We start from the raw sequence: 20514 nt of genomic DNA, 5'->3' as shown, positions 1-20514 counted from the left end.
ATTCCATGGTTGGATGGTTCTATCAGAACTGTTACGCCAAATCTGGAGTTAGAGTGAATTGATTCCTGACCCCATTCTTTACTAGCTGTAGAACCGTGGACAGATTTATTTATTAGTATTTTTTTTGTATCAGGGTGCTTAGGAGGCTCTTACCACTAGCCACATTTCCACCCTTTTATTTAGACAGGGCCTCACTCAATTGTTGAGGCTGGCTTTGAACTTGCAATCCTCCTGCCTTAGTCTCGGGACTTCCTGAGCCACTGGGATTACAGGCATGCACCACTGCATCTGGCCAGATTACTTTTTAATCCTGCTTTCTCCTCTGCAAAATGTGTAAGGTAATATCATCCACTGTGTCAGTAAACACTGCATAGAAAATGTCTTGCACAGTACCTTGCCTTACATTAAGCACTCAGAAATGTTAGCTGTCATTCTAGAACTCCCTGTTTATTTCCTGTGCAACGCAGGACATTCCTCCACTGGGCAGCCTTTCAAACATTTGAAGACACCTAGTCTTCTCCTGCAGTTTTTTCCCCCCAGCTACCCTTCTGGATTGTCAGTGTCCCTCTTTAAAAATTATATTTAAGCCTGGAGTAGCAACACACACCTTGGGAGGCTAACACAGGAGGACTGAAAGTTTGAGACCAGCAACTAAGTTAGGCCCTAAGCCTTGGTGAAACCCTGACTCAAAATTTAAAAAGGGGCTGGGATTTTGGCTCAGTGGTAGAGTGCATGCCTAGCATGTGTGAAGCACTGGGTTCGATTCTCAGCACTGCTTACAAATAAATTAATTAATTAAAGGTTTATCAACAACTAATAAAATATTTTTTTTAAAAAATGCTCAGTTGTATTCATCAGTAAAGCTATCTTGTCTTGGGATGTTAAAAAATAAAAAATAAAAATAAAGGACTGGGGATATGGCTCAGAGGTAAAGCACCTCTGGGTACAATTCCCAGCCCCCTCCCCCACAAATTAGACAACTAGAAGAACACACAGTAGCCGGGAATGGTGGTGCACACCTATAATCCCAGAAACTCAGGAGGTTGAGGCAGAAGCATTGCATGTTTGAGGCTAGCCTCAGCAACTTAATGAGACACTGTCTCAAAATAAAAAATAAAAATGGCTAGAGTTTAACTCAATGGTAAAGCACACTTGGGTCCAATCCCCAGTACTGCCCCCTGTCCCCCAAAAATCCACAATACTTAGAAATGGTTTCATGGTTCCACTTAGGCAGAACACAGAACTACTTTATTTACAACCCATAACTATGGCTCAACTATCCTTATGGAGCTCCTAAAGATGTACCTAGAACATAGCATGCTCTTAATATTTATGAACTGACATATTATGAGGACTAAAAAAAGCTATTGTGGGGGAGCTAGGCAAGCACTCTGCCTAAGGGCTATACTCCCATCCAAGATTTTAATTTTTTGTAGCCAACTGGAAGTCCCAGATTCAGTCAAGCTCCAAGTTTTATCCCTAAGCAATATTTTAAGGGTCGAAGGGTCCAGTGTTTTAGTCAACCCGAATTATGGGCTTTTTGATTTATTTATTTTTTTGCTGGGCATTGATACCACTGAGCCACATTCCCCAGCCCTTAAATTATGGGCTTTTAATATTCTTATCCAAGTTAGGGTATCATCTCCATTTTTAAAAGAATAAATAAAACAGCCATTGGTCATATCACTGTGACTAGCAATTTCTTTCTATTTTTTTTTTTTTTTTTTTTTTTGCGGTGCTGGGGATCGAACTCCTGGCCTTGTGCTTGTGAGGCAAGCACTCTACCGACTGAGCTATCTCCCCAGCCCTGCAACTAGCAATTTCTTGAACATGAATTCTCTAATCAACATTCACTAGCTACAAATGTTCAATACCACTGAGCTATATCTCCAGCCCTTTTTTGAGACAGAGTCTTACTGAATTGTCAGGCCAACCCTGAAGTTGTGTGCTCCTGCCTCAGTCTCCCAGGTAGTTGAGATTACAGATGTGCACCACTATGCCTAGTTCCATAATTTTTTTTCTTATCTACAATGATTCACAAGTGAGAGAGAAGAAAGCAGTTCCTGACATCTGGTAACTAGCCTGTCGCAGCCAGCCAAGCTCTGGAGTTCCTAGGGTTGAGTTGGTACTCACTGTTAAGCCAATGAGCTCTTGTGTTAGACAAAATCTCACAAAACACCACATCAGACAAGGTCACTCAGTGACTGTGATGAAGTGAGACCAAAAAACAAGATCATTTCACAATGTCTTTTAAGCACAAAACCATCAATGTGCAAACCACAAAATAGAAACATCCCCACCTCCCAAATGCAGCTTTAGCTTCACTCTATTCTGCCCTCCTTCTAGATAATTTAAGATATCCCATCATAGAAGGAACCCTGCCTCACTTGGCAGCACCCACTCCAGAGGATACTCACTTCCTTGAACCTTTCCAAAAATGTCTTAACCAAAGTCCAAGTCCTCTGAGACCTTTGTAACACCCTCTTTGCTGAGACACACCATGATTCCCAATGGTATAATCTCTCCTTCACTGCAATGAGCATTAAACTCTATTTGGTGTACTACAGGTGTGTTCCTAGTGATCTTTAGCTGGAGTGCATTAATACAAGATATACAATGTCTAGTTTCCAAAATTCACTTCTTTGGAGATACCTGACAAGAAGGAAATAAGGTTGGGATCTGACTGAGAATTCATGTTGGTGTCTATAATCACATTCCTCTCTACTCATAAACCATCTTTTTTAATAATCCAGAATTGTGCCAGAATGAACATTAAGCTTATCAAATGTTGTTTCTGTTTCTAAAATCTATAAACGATATTTGCCCCCTTTTTTGTCTTTAGGCCACGCCCCACCTTTAAGACAGGGTCTCACTACCTTGTCTAGCCTAGTCAACAACTCCTGGGCTCAAGTGACCCTCCCACCTCTGAGCATACAGGCGGGTGTCACCACTCCCAATTTCTTTTTTTTTTTTAATGACCAGTCTTGATCTAGCCCACCATCTCCAACCCCAGGTGTATAACCTGAATGATTAACCAAAGCAAGAGGCAACAGGAGATATCATAAAGGAAGCACATCCCAGGATCATTTTCTCTACCCCCAATTTTAGATCAGACACCTGAACTGTTTCCCCTACATCAGCCATGAGCTAAGGAGGCACTGAAATTTGGCTACTGGGCCCCTGAACTTAATGACCCTTAAGTGGATTTTAAACCTCTGGTCCTCTATGCAGACAGAAAGGGGCTTGTGTCCCCAGAAGAACTTCCTTTTCCAGCACCTCCCAAGCCTTGAAGGCTTAAGTAAGGCACTGGCCACTGAGAAAGTGCTAGGGTAGAAGGGACAGTAAATGCCATCAACAACTGAGAGGCAACTGCCACATGCCTTGCTTTTTGAATAGGGAAGGATCTGTCAACTACATAACATCCTCATTTCTCAGCACATACACCCTCCTTAGTACTTGCCCCCCTAAATGACCCTAGGAGCCCTGGTTACTAAGGCAACCTGGGAATAGCACATGCAGACAGAGACCAGAAACAGATGGGACTATTTTTAAACTAGACTAGGTGGCTCCAATGCTTCACCCCACAAAGTGCTTTCCTCAAGCCTCATTTGGTCTTGTACGCACCTACCCTTTGCTGATTTCCATCCAATTTACCCAAGCTTTGTGAGGGCAGGGTCCTTACCCCATTTTGGCACGAGATCTATTTTATGCTCCCTTCTTCCACACAGAATACCTAAGTAAGTTTTCACTGCCTCCATTTGTTAAAAATAATTGCTCTTTTATTTCTTTGGAAAGTAGTGGGCCCTGCCCTACAGATTTCCAGATCAAGCTAGGTAAATAAATGCTCCCCTAGTCTTTGAGCTGGAGTACTATGGTCCCAGCCTTCTCAGGGGTCCAGGAGCAATTCTTGTATATCTAACCCAACTGGGCCCCAAATTGTCTTCTATGAGGCCTTCTCTCCTGGCCACTCACTTCCCAATCTTTCCTGGCTCTCCCTCTGGGTGGGGAATTTTTTTTCTTCCAAAACCAGTGCTAGAACCTGTGCTGTTCACAAAAAAGGACAAAATCAAGGATGTCCCCAACTTCCATAAGAGGACATAGCCCCTCACTCAGTCAGTCCTTCCTCTTGCTGGTTTCAGTCTGCGTTCCTATGTAAGCCCCCACTCGACTGAGGCCTGAAGAAAGGACAAGAGGACCTTCTTAAAAGCGTGGTGAGAGAACACACCAGCCCAACCCCATTTCAGGAAATGCACCTCAGAAGCATACTCCTTATAGTCTCTTGTCCTAGTCCTTGGGTGAGCCCTTAAGACAGGGTCTGGGAGGGCTAGGCGAGTAGGTGAAGACCCCTCAACCTCAGCCCTGAGAGGCTATACCAGGGGAGTATCCAATAGCCCCATCAGTGTGGCATGGCTGTAATGCGCATGCTCTGGGAAGCAATGGGGTAAGTCACCATGGGAGTGGTAGTGTGGCTCATTGTGATTCCTGCCAAGGGTTGGGCCATCGATACAGCCACAGGAGCCACAGGAGCCACAGATACAGCCACAGGAGCCATGGAAACAGGTGGTGGTGCCATTCCCTGGGCGATTGTTTGAGCCAGAGCAGCTGACAGTGGTGTGATCTCTGGGTTCAAGTGAGGGGGTGGGGGTGGTGGAGCAGCAGGAGGTGCAGCATTAGTTGGGGGAGCAGCTGGAGCTCCAGTGGGGGCCACCAGTTCTTGCTGGGACACAGGACGAGGCTGTAGAGCCTGGCTGCTGAGAGTAGTGTGAGTCTGAGCAATGCCATGATTAAAAGTGGCAACAGTGCCCACAGTGGGGGCCAGAGTTTGCTCAGTCGCTGGTGCAGTGGAACTCAGGGTCATGACCTTGGCCTGATTGCGGAACTGGGCATTTTGTTCCAAAAGTACCTCATTGGTTGCCAACAGGTTGCTGACCTGTTTCTTTAGCTCTTCCACACGCTTCCTGAGCATGGCATTCTCCTCCTCTAGCAGTCTGCATTCTACTCCTCGGGGTGGAGCCAAGCTATATTCATATGATTCAAAATGAGGGCCATCAGGAGGGCAGCATCCACCTCTTCGGCGCTTGGGCCCTGGCTCATGGTCCTCAAAGCCCCTGTCAGGTAGGTCATAGATATCATAGAGATCATGGCGTCGTCCTGGGGGGACTGAGCCTGTTGAGCCTCCACCCCCAGTGCCACCTCCACCCCGAGCATCAAACTCAAAATCCCTTTGCAGATGACGAAACTTGCACTTGGCTCCTCTCTGACAGTCACCCTTGAGAAAGTCACGGCAGATAGGAACCTCCTCCTTGCCATTTGGTAGGTCAGCCGGTGAAAGGCCCAGGCCAGCAGCCACTTTCTGCCTTAGCCGAGGAGGAAGCTCTCCTGTCTTCTTATAGCCATCCTCATCCTCCTTGGAACCATGGATGAAACGGCAGTTTGGGCGGCTACACTCTTTGTTCTGGAAGTCATGGCAGAAGATGAATTCATTTTTGCTTACCCCCAAGTTGGACACCTCACTCATGTCTGGGTGGCGATAGCGACATCGCTTGCCTCTCTTGCACACATTCCTCAGGAAGTCTCTACAGATGGCATCTGAGCTGGCCCCACCACTGACTGCTGCTGCCCCACTGGCCTCCTCATTGCCACCGCCTCCAGTGCCTCCACCAGTGCTCCCGGTACCGTTGGCATAGCTGTCCCGGTCAGGCATTCTGGCCCCCCCCAACTCAGGGCCTTCTTCCTTTTCTTGCCACTCTTGGTGACTACTAAAAAAAAAAGAGAGAGAGAGAACTGTGTCAAACAGTAGTCCTTCAAAGATCCCACTTGTCCTGACTATACAGCAGACAGTCCAGTAGGGAAATGGCTTTAGAGATGGTAAATGTAAGAGATGAGAATTCTGGCTAGACTGGTTGATTTGCCAGAAGTCCCGCCCAGGCCCTGTGCACCTGGTCTTGGTCAGAATGATTCACACTTGCCTGGCTAACAGTGAAGGAAGGAGCTGGAATGGAAGCCACCTCATTTCACTAATGGTGATACAGTGGGGGGAGGGGGGAGGTGCGGGGGAGGGGGGAAGGACTGTGCATTTTATTTTCCCTTCTAGGCTGACCTTATTAAAGTTGTGGAAGTGAAATTAAAACTGCTATTAGTTTTTGAATATGTTCAGAGGAAACTGGGAATAGTGCCCAAGATGGGCTGCTTAGCTGCTAGGACTTGTGGATGATGGGACACTGGTAACAAAACTTCCCTTAACTCTTTTCCATGAGATCTTAAGTGATCATATTTCTAGAACCCAAGAAGTCCTAGGTAAAGAGACTGATGTCACCAGCTTGAGGGTAGTCCCTAAACCTACCCATTTTTAGCATCCTTTCCTAATCTCCTACCACTCTCAACTCCAGGAAAATCAGCTTCCTGCACTTTCAAGGAGGAGTTCTAAGTTGTAATCTCCACTTCTAGACCCACTCCCCCAAACACCGGTAAGGTTAAGATAGGAAAGAGTTAATGTCACAGGAACAAGTGACCTTTCTTTTTCTATTCCCCACCCACCTTTTCCTCTCCATGAAAAGATCCCACTGACATCAAACCACACCATCCCTTACCCCATAAAGATCCTTTTTATTTATAGACTCTATAAAAGCTTTTTAAGTCTCCTATTTCCCAAGAGAGCACTGGAATGTCAGTCCACTGCCCTAGTTATAGCCCTCCCCTCTCTCCACCCACAATAAGACTGGGAGTCCCTATCACCACGTGTCTTAACTTCCTAAACCTTTCCTAAGCAGTGTTCAGGCTCCCTCTGCTGTTCAAATAGGAAAATTTCATATTATTTCCCCTTGAACATAGGGGAATCTCTTTTGGTATCTCTGGCCATGATGTCCTCAGTCCACTGACCTGACTTTGCCTTTAGATTTCCCTAAAAATGACTAACCAGGTCAGAAGCCAGAGTTACACAAGAATCTGCATAAGAAAAAGGATCCTCTTCCTTCAAATGGATATAGCCCTAGAATAATACAAATAATCAAGAAAAAAGGGTGGTAAAAGATACAAACTTACTAAAAGGAAAATGACCAGATGAAGAATAAATGCCATTTATCTAAGCCTGATCCACCAGTTGCAAGTCCCACCAGAAATAGATAACTTGGTATGACACTCCTTCCCACCCAAGTTTCCCAGAATTGATACCTGAGGTAGCTCAGGTGAAGTCCGGGGCTCCTGCGGGTCTCCACCTCCACATCACTGCTGGGTTCTGAACAGGAAAAAAAATAGACACGTGGGTGGGAGACAGTAAGAGTGGAGGACCAAGGGGTGGTTGTCATAACAAGAACAAACTCTTGACAAAACACTAAAAGCACTGGGAACTTCAGAATGTCCTTAGGGTTCAAATTGAACTTCACCTGTCAAAGGGAGAAGTCGCCAGTAAGAGGAGTAAGAAATAAAACTGATTCAGAACAGTTGAGAGGATGGATTGGAAAAACTGTCCTTCAGTGAACCAAAGGATGAGGGGAGCCCTGCCTCAAGATGAAGGAGGATGTAGGGAGCAGAGCCCAGTCTAGGATTGCAGTTAGGAACACCAAATGGGAGGCTATACAAGGGCAGCAAGTGACAGTGCAGTGGGATGGCAGATTAGACTTGGGGGGCAGTGATTATGACGCTTCCTAGCACCCTAGAGTTTGTGAAAAGTCTAGTAGGAGTTTCCCCGCAGCAAGTCTAGCTTGGCAGGTTCCATGTAGCGCTGCCCGCACTCAGCAGAGGACCAGGTGAATTGGGCACTAAGGAAGCACAAAGTAAAGCGGGAAGGGGGAGCCCTAGATGACATCAAGCTGAGAGATGGGCAGGGCTGTGACGTCACGGAGCTGGCGTTTGCTCGCGAAGCGGGGTCAGTCAGGAAAGGGGGTCTTCCTGAGGTGTGAGGAACAGCCAGCTCCGTTGTGGGGGGCCTTCTGAGGCCCGGCAGAGCCCAGGCGCTGAGCCGGCCCCGACTCCTCCCCTCCGGGCGCGGCCTCCACCTAAGTCTCCCGCCTCCCTCACCTGCCGCCGCCGCCGTAGTTGCTGCTGCCGCCTGCCGGTCCTCTAGCTTCGACAAAGAGCCGCCCACCCTGCCGCTCTTCCGCTTCCTGCGGAAGAAGTGACGCTCTAGTCACCAGACCCGGAACTACACTCTATAGCGCACGGAATAGTTGTGCGAAATGACACAGGAAGTTCCCAGCGAGCTTTGCGTGTTGCCATAGCAACCCGTCCTAACAGCACAACAATAACGTTCGCCTTAAGTAGAACTCTGCACAGCACATCTCAGGACAAGAAGGGGCGGGACCAGCACTTGCCCCAAACCTTAAAAGCCTCAAGCATACAGAACACCCTTAGCTCCACGTGGACCACATCATACACCCCAGGCTTTGGCTTTTGTGTTCCTTGACATTCTCCACAGCACAGATAATGAACCAGCACAAACCGTATAGACAGAACCCCCACCCAAAGGAACCGAAATAAACACTAAAAGACAAGACGATTTGATTCTTCAGCTAAAACAGCAGAAGGGATGATTTATTGTACACGCGTTACACTGGCCACAAGTGAGAAACGAGAATTAGTCCAGAATGCCAAAGGTCCCGGGTTAAGGATCAATAGGGACTGTTATGCGCAAGGTGGGTCTTCTCTCACTGGTGGTCTTGGCGACGGGATGGCGATGTAAGTTCTAAATCCACCGAGACAAAATCTGTGGACAGTAGCAGGCAGTCCAACAACTTGTACCAACGTCCCCGGCCTCTGGCATTCCTTACTTCTACTCCTTTGGCCTCCACGGTGCACAAGCTAGTTTACTTGGACCTCTGCCTCATCTTTCTTCTTTTGCGCTTCAGCCTGAAAAGTAGACATGAGAATACACCTCCTACTCACACAAAGTTGTTTTTCCTTTCCACCTTAAAATGTACTGAACACATGGGGTGATAAAATCAACAAGCATCACAGTTAAACTGTCCTGTGCTCAATCCCTAGTTCCGCCAAGGCAACGCTTTGTAATATTTTTCTCCTGCAGTTTTCCTTAAGTTTTAGACTTAGACCAAATGTTCCTAGGCGACTTTTCAAGGCGAACCCCCTATCATCCTCATCCTGGGCTGTTAACGTACCTGCGCATTCGCTTCTTCCTCCACTAGAAATCGATGAGGCATAGGAAGAAAAAAAAAATAATGTATTACTACTTAACAGGTTTAGGTAAGGCTTTTAGTGCATTATTTAGAACCGGATAGGTTCCTCACCAAATATGAAAGCCTGGTCACAGCAATCGCATCAATAACATACGCGTCTTACACTCGCATAAAGCTCCAATTCCACATTTTCAATCCCTGCCCTCGATATCTCCTCTGCTTCTCCTCTAATCTATGCTTCCTCCTCCCACCATCTCTTGGGCACTCTTGAGAACCCAGCGATTGGGAACTATGGCGGACTTTCCTTGCCAACTCCTACCTTCCCAGTTCACTGGTAGGGACCGCTCACCTTGGCTCTCATGGCGCAGAGGTTTCTACAAGGAAAGAAAAAAAAGCTAGAGTTAGTTTGCTGTGATGATGGTAAATAAAGATATCAGATGTTAACGGATTGTACGCGGAATCCGGACACAAGCCATCACTGACACTCACCCAAAAAGATGGCGCTAAGGCCGAGAGAGCGCCAAGGTTCCGCTTGCAGCTATTTAATGGAAGGATCGTAGTCGTCACTTCCGCCGTCCGGCCCTTCCCCTAGGGGTGGGGCTGCGCAATGAAGACAACAATGGCTGCTGTCAGCTCTCAGATAAATGATTAAGCCGTTCTCTTGGGAAACAGTGTTTCGAATTGGAGTTACCAATTTCCTCCTCACCATTTTTATCATGAAGACATTGTATTATTTCAGCCTGAACATCTATTTCCTATATAGGACCGAGAAGTGCAGACGGCAAAAGGATAATGGCTTCCGCCTTCCCTCTCATTGCTTCTTGGGAGTTGCAGTATTTTAGCGAAGTCCTCCATTTTATTATGGATAGGTGCGGGCTGTACAAAAATTCCTAATTTGTTTTACTGTTTTGCCTTATTTTCTGAGGTAAATTGCTGCAGGAAAATTCGATCTAGGAACTTGCAGGTTCTTAACGGAAGGATATAAAATGGGGAGTCGGGAGACTAAAAAGAGACACTTATCATTCACTGTTTAAGATATATCAACTTTTTTCTACAGTTCCAAGAATGAAGTAAGTTAAGTGTGGGCTTTCCACACAAGACTTGAGATAGAATGTCACTAGAGACTCCTGCTCACAACGCATAATTTGCACAGAAAACTTTTAGGGTTGTTTTTAATTTTCGAAACAAGGGGATTGAACCAAAAGGCACTCTTTCACTGAGTTACATCTCCAGCCCTTTTCATTTTTGGTTTTGAGATGGGTTTCGCTAAATTGCCTCGGATCTTCAAACTTGCAGTCCTCCTGCCTTAGTCTCCAGAGTCGCTGAATTACAGATGTGGGAATGCAAGATTAGCTAACCTCTCTAGGGAAAAGATAACATTTGGTGTCAAAGAACTATAATCTTACGCTATAGTTGGGTGAGATGCACTGGAAAACAGAACCCCAAAGATTTGGATATAGAGAACTTAAGGATAAAAAAGAACCTTTAGCAAACCAAGGCTATACTTTACCATTTAAAATAGTGTAAGATTTGTGTGCCTATTAATTCTTTCTTTTGAGCAGTTTCCTGAAGTTTTTAAAAACTAATGTTTCTTGTTTCACATGTTTAGGTAGTTCTAGAATTGTCACGAAGAAAATATAATTTTTTAAAAAAATAATAAAATCCCTAGCAATTATATCAAGTCCACCAGTATTGCCAACTAGTTTATAAACACTGAGGGGAAATGTCACTCCCCCCACCCCTTCTTCCTCAGTACTGGGGATTGAACCCAGGGGCATTCCACTTCTGAATTACACTCCCAGATCTTTTTTTTTTTTTTTTTTTTTTTTAAGACCGAGTCTTGCTAAATTGGTGAGGCTGGCCTTGAATTTGCAGTTCTCCTTCCTCCTCCTGCTGAGCTGCTGGGATTACAGGTGTGCACCACCCATGCCTTGGCCTTTTTAAAATTTTGAAGACAGGGTCTCATTAAATTGGCTGCCTTGAACTTTCAAAACCTCCAGTCTCTGCCTCTCAAGTGACAGAGATTGCTGTTATGTAACTCCACACCTGGCTTTTAACTACTTAAAAAAAAAACATTTGCTACAGTGGCGCATGCCTGTAATATCAACTTGAAGGCTGAGGTGAATCACAAGTTTGAGGCCAGTCTAGGCAACTTAGCAAGACCCTGTCTCAAAAAACCCAAGGGGTAGGGTGTAGCTCAGTGGCAGAATGGCCCTATGTCCCATCTCCAGTACCTCAGAAAAAATTTTTCCTCCACATATTCCGTCCTCACAGTCACCCTCCTTATCAACATTCCCAGTGATGTTATAACTGACAATCTACATTCCCACCAAAACCATAGAACCACTATGTAACACTACTAGAGTTCACTTTTGGTGATGTACATTCTACAGGTTTAGACAAATATAGAGGGAGGAATAGGCAGAACACAGGATTTCATAGCAATAACTATTTTATAATGATGGATATGTATCATCAAATATCCTGTCTTCAGCTTAGTTCACTATACTATTTCCAGATTAGTGGTACCTCATAGGTAAGATACTAAAATCTAACAATTTACCCATTATCTGCATGACCCTGAAAACTAGCATTAACACCAGACATTCTTCATGGCTTCCAGACTCAAAATAAATACTTGCAGTATTATTTTGTTTTGGGTATTGAGGACTGAACTCAGGGGCACTTAACCACTGAGGCACATCCCCAACCCTTTTTTGTACTTTATTTAGAAACAGGGTCTGAGTTTCTGAGGCTGGCTTTGAACTCAAGATCCTCCTGCTTCAGCCTCCTAAGCCACTAGGATTAAAGGTTGTTTTTTGTAGTATACATTAAGTGTCCTAGTCCTGAACAAATGACAGAAATGAAGGATGCTCCTGCTTCAGAAAATTAAATCACTAACCAAGGTGCTGGATTAGTTATCTTTCAAGAATCTAGGATTCATGTAAACCCATTGTCCCCATCCTCTGCCAAACAATCATTTTTTTCAGACAGGTAGAGTATAGAAAAACTTCCGGATGATTATCACTGCCTGGACTTGCACTCCCCCCACCTCAAATAAGAGTAACACACAGTGGCACAATATTATGAGCAAATCCAAATTTATTTTAATGCCATGTCATCTTTAATGTGTTTAAAAATCTCATAAGTTAGTGGGAGCCCTAATTCCCTGGGAAAGCGTGCCAGAGGTATTGAAATGTCATCTTTCTCTATAAACCCCCAGCAATTCATCCAATCCAAGTCCATAGCTTCAGAAAGCCAGGAGTTATCTCTTCAGTCAGTCTACTCCTCTGGCTCCAGGTTATTTCTTTCAAGGGAGGGAGGTCAAAATATTTCAAACAGGGAACAAAACCACAGTTGAACTTCCAGCTTAGGCTTTTTGTAAAATGGAGCAAGGGAAGGCCCCACTGACTCCAGAGAAAAGGACAGTTGAGATGAAAAAAAAGGAGGGATGGGGTTTGACCCCCTGAAGAACAAAAACAACTAAAAAGATTTACAAATGGGAATCCATTCAACAGATGAAAATCTCTTCAAAAATGGAGACTTCAACTCCTAAAACACGAGAAGGGCCTGACTAGACAACCTGGATCAGATGAGGAATCTGCCATGTGTGAATAAAAATCTGAAGAACAGCTCCTCTTAATTTTGAGAGCAGATAAAATACTTGGGGAGAGTGGGAAATGAGACAGAAAAGCCCCATACAGATGAGAAAATGTTGACATCAGAGTGCTATAAAAAAATTTCAGCTGAGTTTTTAGTGGTGGTGGCTAATTTAGCCTCCTCCCTGTTTTGTTGTAGGGCCACAAACCTTGACCAAGCAGAGTAGTAGAAAAGGCTAGAAAGAGGGCTTGAAGACGATGGATTTTGACTCCTGATTTTATTATTCAATTTCTTTTTTTTTTCTATTTAAAGTAGTCTTCGGTGGCTGGGAAGCCTGGCCTCCCCAAACCAGAGTCAGTTGGAGCTGGTTGTTGTTGGAAGGGGATGGGCAGGGGTACTGGGATGGGGGCAGGGAAACCCTGCTCTGCTGGCGGTCCTAGGTGGAGATGAACTGCACTTCACAGAGCCTGGGGTGTAGTGGGAAGGGGATGAGGCTGGAGCAGCAAGATGGGGATATGGGACCCACCTCAGTCCCCAGCTTCATTCTCTTCTAATGTTTCCCCACTGGTGGCATTTTCTGCAGTCTTGGAGGCCTACATTTCAAGAAAAGGAGGAAGAAGGTGCATCAGTTTCTAAATACTTTGGAAATAGTGTCTGGGGGACCAAAACTAAAAAATATATTGATCTTCTCGGTCAAGGCTAAGAGGAATGAGGTCAGGATAAGCAGAAATCTATACCCCACCACGACACAGGAAGATAGAATAAAAAGTGATCAGGTTCCCCTGCCAGAAGAGGATGATCAGAACACACCTTCTTTTTCTTTTTTTTCTGGGTTTTCCGACTTGCAGAACTTTGGAGAAGGGCCTAAAAAATAGAATGAAGAAGGCGGCAAGTTTTGAGGCAACAGACTTACTGCCAGTGCTGCAGCTCTTCTCAAGGTTTTTATCACAGGATAGGTGCCACATGTTGTTCATCACTCTCCATTCCACACTAACCTTTAGCTCTGCATCCTGGACCTCCATCTCAGACTTATAGAGATCAGGCTCAAAGGGACCACTGGTTATCCGCATGGGGCCATTGGGCATGAGCAGAACTGTAAATTTAAACTGGGCAACAAATTCACCTATGAGGAAAATGAAGATTATTTCGATAAAACATTCCTTTGTCAATCTAGCTCTTTTGTGAAGTTATAGGGAAAAGGATGCCATATAATCAGGGGCTCCAAAGTGAAATTCTCATCTCAGAACTCACCCTCCTTCTCATAGAGAACATTAAATGGTTGCAGCAGTTCATGTTTGGCACACTCCACCACACCCATCCGAGCCTTCTTCTCATCTTCAAATGCTCTGGGTGGGGGAAAATGGGATTGTGAGATTCCTTAAGTCCCCAGCAAAAGATGGCTTACTTTTTTTGGTGGTGGTGCTGGGGACTGCACACAGGGCCTCACATGTGTTAGGCAAGTGCTCTACCATTGAACTACACCCCCAGCCTCATATGCTCATGTTTTTAGATCACTCTACCCTCAGGAAGAAATCATGTTTAGGACTGTTCTTTTATATTGCCTTCAATGAATAGATGAAGAGAGGGTGAAGGGAGAGAGCTCCTGCATGCGTGCACCAGTTACAAGTCTGGGCAGGAGGGTAGTGGAAAGGAAGGACGTAGGAGGGAAAAGCGTTCCTGAGTACAGGGTCTGAGTCAGAATGGTTCCAAGTCCTGTTCTTACTAAGAGAAGTACCTTAAAGTAAATGGCATGGCATCAAAACGCCTTTCCACCTCACTGAAAAAGGCACGTGAAGTTTTCATTTTCAGGCCATATTGTTTAGAGGGGTCTCGTTTGTAAATGGTGGTTCTCTGTCCTGCATCCTTGGCCTAAAAGAGTTAAGTCAGGTCACACTTGATCTGGTAAACATACCCTCAGTCAACCCTTCTGCTGACTCTGCTACTCTCCTTACCTTGCCCTCTCCTGAGCTGACGAGAACATCCACAGCATATACTTCATGTACCTCAAATTCAGCCTTTTCATGGTCCTTCCTAAAGTGAATAGAGAAAAAGAGAACCATTAAGAATAAGTAGCTCCTAGGAATTTGGAGTAGAAGGTGGACAAGATTACGTTAGGTGTATGGAAGAAAAGCTTAGTGACTACTCTGGTATGGTGGACAGTGAAGAGTGGGGTTGGTACCTACTTCTGTTGGTCTGTGGGATTTTGAATAATGGTTTTCTCTCCGTCGATGACATGCTGCTTCAACTGGTGTGACAGCATACCTGTGGACAGGACAAGGCCTATGGTAGCAGCTATCCAGAATCCAAAAAGATTCCAAATCTACCCGAGTTTGACAGTGTAAGAAATGTGTGTGGTTATGGAAACATAGGGCACTGAGGTTTCTGGCTTAGACCGAGCTAAAGCCAGGATGGATCCTTAAGGGAGTAGAAACCCTAAGTCTGCTAAACCACTCATTCTCAGACCCTCAACCCTGTTATCTGAGGTCTCACCTTCTATTGGCGTACAATTAAATGAATGGGCAACTTTGTTCCAGGCTTCTGTCACTTGTGTGTTCTAGAAGTACAAGATCAAATATAAGGTGAGATATTAGGGGCTAACAAGTTCTCTATCACAAGAATAAAAAGCATAAAAGTTGGAGTTGTAACATCCTTCAAGTGCCAATGATTCTCATTCATTGGTTTGTCATCATCCCTACAAACTAAAAATCTTGTATGTGCAAATAATTCTACAAAGCACTTTCACAAAGATGATCTAAATAGAACAATTCTCAAAGGGGAAAGGACAGATCTATATCTCTACTACACAGAAGATGAGGAACTGAGGCTTAGGAAGATTAACTGACTTGCCCAAGGTTAAACAAGTATTAAGAGGAAGAATCCAATTATAAACTTGGGTTTTCTATTATGAAGTCATTTTCATTCATTTATACCTGTCATTTTATCTGTTGAAAGGGGACAGCAAAACCTTTTTTCTTCTTAACCTCTTTTGCATCTGATCTGATCCTCATCTAAGCTACTAATTTAGACCCTCCCCTCCAAAAATCTATTGTCACAACTCTGCAAATAAGGCAAAATTTTATTTTTCCCATTTTACAGATGAGTAAATTTGAGTTCAAGGTTATTTTTAAACAGTAAGAGGTGGTGATAGGATAAAGACCCCATCAGATTTCAGTTATACAGTAGCCATAATGCTACCTTCCTATGAAAATACATCATATATAAATAATAAGTGTATAAAATGAAACCAGCACCTAATTCAGGGGCTTACTCTATGCCAGGCAGTGTTTAAAGGGCCTTATAACAATTGTGAAGTTAGGTATCATCATAAGGAAACTAGACAGTAAAAAAATAATGTAACTAAGTAATAATGAGGATGAAGTACAAATTGATTAAGAATATGAGGAAAGAGCTGGGGATATGGCTCAGTTGGTAGAGAGCTTGCCTTGCAAGTACAAAGCCCTGGGTTCAATCCTCAGCACCAAAAAAAAAAAAAAAAAAAAAAAAAAAAAAAATATGAAGAAAAAAAAAGCACAAAGAAGGAAGAAATTTTAAAAAGATGATGCCAGAGCTGGAGGAGTAGCTCAGTGACAGAGTGCTTGCATAGTAAGTGCAAGGCCCTGGGTTGGATCCCCAGAACAACAACAACAAAAAGGTGTGTGGGGGAACAACAATGCTTTCAGTATTGAATGGGTCTCTGGAAATATCTCCACTGATAAACTAACATGTTTAATTCTATTAGTTCAAGAGAACTTTTATCATCTCCAGACTTCCTAATACTGTCTTGCAAAAAGTATACAACAAATTTTGGCCTCTATTTGACATCAGTGTATTGGTACTATTGTCTCTCTCCTATCCTTTTAATAACATTTATAAGCTTTAAGTTGGAGTTTTAAAAAATTTATGTTTTATTGTTAGCTACATACCTCAAATTATTTTTGGAGAAAGATGCACACATAAAACAAGGAAGGATCACTATCGGCTGGCTCCATATTTCCATATACAGGACCACATATCCCTAGATACTGTCTATGACAGGCACTCATAGTTAAACGCTGTTTAGTATCAAGCACTTTAGTTCCTGCCTCTTTAAAAAAATCCCATCTCAAGATACAATTAAAAAACAAACAAACAAAAAGATACAATTCCACACATAGTAGCTATAGATGTCTAATGCATCTTTGGTTCTATCAAGGTGTGAGTTGAAGAAAACACCTTACCTGGTTTCCAGGTTTGACCAGGCGCAGGGCAGCTTCAGCACAAAGGTGAGCTGCCTTAATGACATCTGCTTTCCGTCCTGTTACTTGGGTCCCCTGGAGATAAGGAAATATTAACAATGATTTCCTGAAAAGTTTGCTAACACAGCTGGCCATTTAGCTAACATATCTGTGTACTTATATACAAGGCCAACCAATAAACATGTGAAAAAAATTCTCCTTTTGTTTCTCCAGACACTGTCAAAATTAATGTGGTGCTAGAGGATGGGGATAAGAGGCAAATGGCAGTACATCTCCCCACCAAGACTGAACAGGGTTCAAAAGCAGAACACCTACCTCAGCTACACCAACCACAAAAGTATGAGCCACATTAGCAATGAAGCCGTCCACATGGACCCCAAGGTCACTGAAAGGCAAAAGCAGAGTACCTCATTGGAACTGGCACTATGTAAATGCTCAGGGAAAAAACAAATGCTCTAGAATGGTTTAACCTTACATTTTTACCAAGTCACCTTCCTTGAGAATATAGTCCTGGTCACTCTTCAAAGGGGAGAAGTGACATACACAGTTATTTACCGAAATGCTGGTAGGAAAAGCAATACCTGTAAAAAGAATCGCCAGCCTTACTATCTTGCCTTCTCTACAGAGCCCTGTTGCCCTTTAGAAAAATGAAAAGTTTTTTGTCCCCCCTCACCCCAGGGATTTGCTTAAGCTTAATAAGTATGGACTGGGTAGGAAACTCTATCCTACCTGTCACCCCAAATTTTCAAATACCTCAACCACAGCTGGGGTGGTGGTGGATCACACAATGGATAAAACAAATACAAAGGACCAAACAAGGGTCAAACTTGGTAAACTAGGGAGGGAATCTTTCTTTCTTTTACCTTTCTTCATTTCCTTTTCTTTCTTGAAGATTTTCCCTGTTTCTTCCATAATCATGGCATCACCTTTCTCACACAGGATCAGTACTGACACACCTGAACTGGATGCTTCCACCAAAGATCGAAGTACCCCTGGGGACAAAATACCACCATCTCAGCTGTGAATGTATTTATTATCTAGTTACCACCCAAGTAATACCTGGAAATTGGACTCAACAGTTTTTAACACTTCCTAGTGTTATTGTCCTGAGGTTGAAGGAGAAACCAATTTTTGCCTCTTGGAATGTATCTACTTATAATCTCTAATTTCTACCTTCCTTTCCTAAAATAGAAAAAGCCAACACTCCCTTTTATCCCTTATATTATGTGACAACTGGGTATATATAATGTCTCCTTAGGCAAGGTCTCAGACTTTCCAAAGACGGTATATTGAGATAAAATTACAAAGTTCAGGGGGCTTTGCCAAGGTACCCCACATACATGCCAAGCAGATTAGAAGAAATTTATAGGCGTCAGGGACAATGAGAAGGTAGACAGAATTGCTGACTCAAAGCTGATGCACTGTTAAATGTTACCTTCTTTCCTTCTCAGACACCCTAATTAGGTGTTAGTAATCTCAATTTATGTAGACTTTTTCCTCATAACTAAGTATATAAGCCAAGGGGACTTAAATCTAAGGATCCTGAACTTCAGGGGGCTCATAGGTTATAACTTTCAGTAGCTCTCAAAGAGGTATGTGATCTCAGTTTCAAAATTGGTACCTGATGGGGTTGGGGTTGTGGCTCAGTGGTAGAGCACTTACCTAGCATGTGTGAGGCACTGGGTTTGATTCTCAGCATCACACATAAATAAATGAATAAAATAAAGGCCCATCAACATCTAAAAAAAATTTTTTAAAAAATTGGTACCTGAGATTATCGGTGCTTCAAATTATGAATTGCAAGAAAGAGGGAAAACTTTTTTTTCCTGATTAAAACCATTAGTATCAATACTAAAAAGCACCAAAAAGGAGGATGTGTGTTATTTCCTATCATTATCCATCCTGAATTTTAGGTTTGATTTTTGAGATCTGTTTTGATGATGCTTTGGAAGCCATAAAAACTGAAAATTTCAGCCACAGGACCAAAAGCTTTCTAGCTACCTCCTCCCAACTATCTTTACCATCAAATTACTTAAAAGTTCAAGGACAAGCAGTTTCTATCTCCCTAAGTGTGTTTTAAAATGAAAAGGTGAATTGGAAAGAGAGAACATAGAAAATGAGACATCTGTGTAGAGTAGCAGGCGACTGCTGAGAAAGAACAAATGGAATAAAGACAACTTGTGACAATTCTATAATCAGTCTCCCCTTTTCTAGTACTGTCCACAAACTTGCCTAGCTGGAAAGAGAGCAGAACCTCAAAACACTGTCAAACCCCTGAGAACAATCAAATTTAAAGGCTAAGGCCATCTGCACAGATTAGAGCGGTGGTAGTAATGAATAACTTCCAGAAAAGCAGACTTTATCTCCAGGAGTTGGGTCAGAAAGTCCAGAAGTGCCTTCCAACTGTCCCCTGAGCTAGACCTAGGGTAGACGGGGGCCCCCATCAGGGTAAAAAAAAGTAAAGAAGGAAAGGCTCTAGCAAAGCACGTGGTGGAAAGCTGATGTCAGGGACTGTAGCAGAGGAAGAGGGGAAGCCAGCCACCCGTACGGAGTCTAAGCAACACGTGCCGCTTCGGCTCCTGAGGGCCGAGAATCACAACAAAACAGTGCTTCTGTCGCCAGCAGCCGGGCGCTTCCTTTTCGAGGTGGCCTCACTGCTGCCAGAACCAGGGGAGGCAGAGAACAGAAGTGAAGGGTGAGGGGCTGGAGAAGACGTGCCTTGCCTCCTTACCAACGGCCTAGAGTCGGGGCCTGCTGGGAGCCCCTCTCTGCTCTCCTCCCTGACGTAGGCCCACACCTCCAGACTCCAGCCCAGGCCTGGCCACTGCGTCCCCGGCGCGACACCGGGTCTTCCCATCGCGCTGTCCCCAGCGGGTCGGTGCGCGCCCCTCAGTAGCTCACTCCGCAAGACCCCGCCGCTCCAGCCCCTCTGGGGACAGCTCGGCCACCTCTCCCTCTCAGCCTCGACTCCCGGACCCCCGAGGCCGCACTCACGGTTGGCGATGTCGCCCCCCATCTTATACTTGGTCACGACCAGGTCCTCGGCGATAGTTTGCTCCTGCTGCTCGTCCTCACCCGACATCTTCCTACTACCACCACCAATGCAGCCTGTTTTCCCCTGAGCCGCCGCCTCTGTCTTCCTTCACAGTCGTAGGCAGTGGCCAAAGCCTCCTCGATCCGCGAGCAGAGCGCGAGCCAAAGCGCGAGCAAGCAAGGGAGCGGGCGGGCAAGCGGCGAGAGCGAGAAGCTGCGAGCGCGCGGGCAGAGGCGCAGGGCACGCCGGGACAACGAGTCCGGCCGTACGCCAGCCTCCAGCGGCCCTCGTGCACAGGAGAACTACAACTCCCAGCCTGCCCCTCGCACCCCTCCGCCAGGCCCTGGGGCCTTGCCCTCCCAGGGCCTCGCACGCCGGAATCGCCGGGCACGCCGGGAAGGGTCAGGCTCCGGCGGGAAGGCGGAGCCGTTGGGGAGCAGGAGGGAAAGCGTGGTCTCTCCGGGAAAAACTACATCCACCAGAGCGCTAAGTTAGAGCCCGTAACAGAAGGGGGCGG

General features: G+C 44.8%; 2 protein-coding genes across 2 annotated transcripts; both read right to left on the bottom strand.

Moving 5' to 3' along the window:
* Positions 1-2233: 2233 nt before the first annotated feature.
* On the bottom strand, positions 2234-8110 carry ZC3H10 (zinc finger CCCH-type containing 10). Its single transcript, XM_079143242.1, has 3 exons — positions 8017-8110; positions 7171-7234; positions 2234-5759 (listed from the first exon to the last, which is right to left on the bottom strand). The coding sequence occupies exon 3, from the start codon at positions 5702-5704 to the stop codon at positions 4397-4399; it is 1308 nt and encodes a 435-aa protein (XP_078999368.1). The 5' UTR covers positions 5705-5759; positions 7171-7234; positions 8017-8110; the 3' UTR covers positions 2234-4396.
* A 4102-nt stretch (positions 8111-12212) lies between these two features.
* On the bottom strand, positions 12213-20223 carry PA2G4 (proliferation-associated 2G4). Its single transcript, XM_079143248.1, has 13 exons — positions 19958-20223; positions 17827-17955; positions 17439-17544; positions 17279-17348; positions 16946-17038; positions 15219-15282; positions 14912-14990; positions 14681-14759; positions 14464-14597; positions 13980-14074; positions 13724-13851; positions 13539-13592; positions 12213-13321 (listed from the first exon to the last, which is right to left on the bottom strand). The coding sequence occupies exons 1-13, from the start codon at positions 20043-20045 to the stop codon at positions 13256-13258; spliced, it is 1185 nt and encodes a 394-aa protein (XP_078999374.1). The 5' UTR covers positions 20046-20223; the 3' UTR covers positions 12213-13255.
* Between the last annotated feature and the right edge of the window lie 291 nt (positions 20224-20514).

The sequence above is a fragment of the Sciurus vulgaris genome (genome assembly GCF_902686455.1).
Source record: "Sciurus vulgaris genome assembly, chromosome: 5".
Classification (NCBI taxonomy): domain Eukaryota; kingdom Metazoa; phylum Chordata; class Mammalia; order Rodentia; family Sciuridae; genus Sciurus; species Sciurus vulgaris.
This window is presented reverse-complemented; position numbering and strand designations above follow the sequence as displayed.

What these genes read in the sequence shown, in the direction of transcription:
- PA2G4 (XM_079143248.1), bottom strand. Translation starts at nt 20,045, where the DNA reads ATGTCGGGTGAGGACGAGCAGCAGGAGCAAACTATCGCCGAGGACCTG. An exon ending in TAATTGTACGCCAATAGAAG is followed by an intron (nt 14,991 to 15,218) that starts GTGAGACCTCAG and finishes TCCTGTCCACAG; the next exon opens with GTATGCTGTCACACCAGTTG. An exon ending in TCAGCTCAGGAGAGGGCAAG is followed by an intron (nt 14,598 to 14,680) that starts GTAAGGAGAGTA and finishes TAACTCTTTTAG; the next exon opens with GCCAAGGATGCAGGACAGAG.
- ZC3H10 (XM_079143242.1), bottom strand. Translation starts at nt 5,704, where the DNA reads ATGCCTGACCGGGACAGCTATGCCAACGGTACCGGGAGCACTGGTGGA.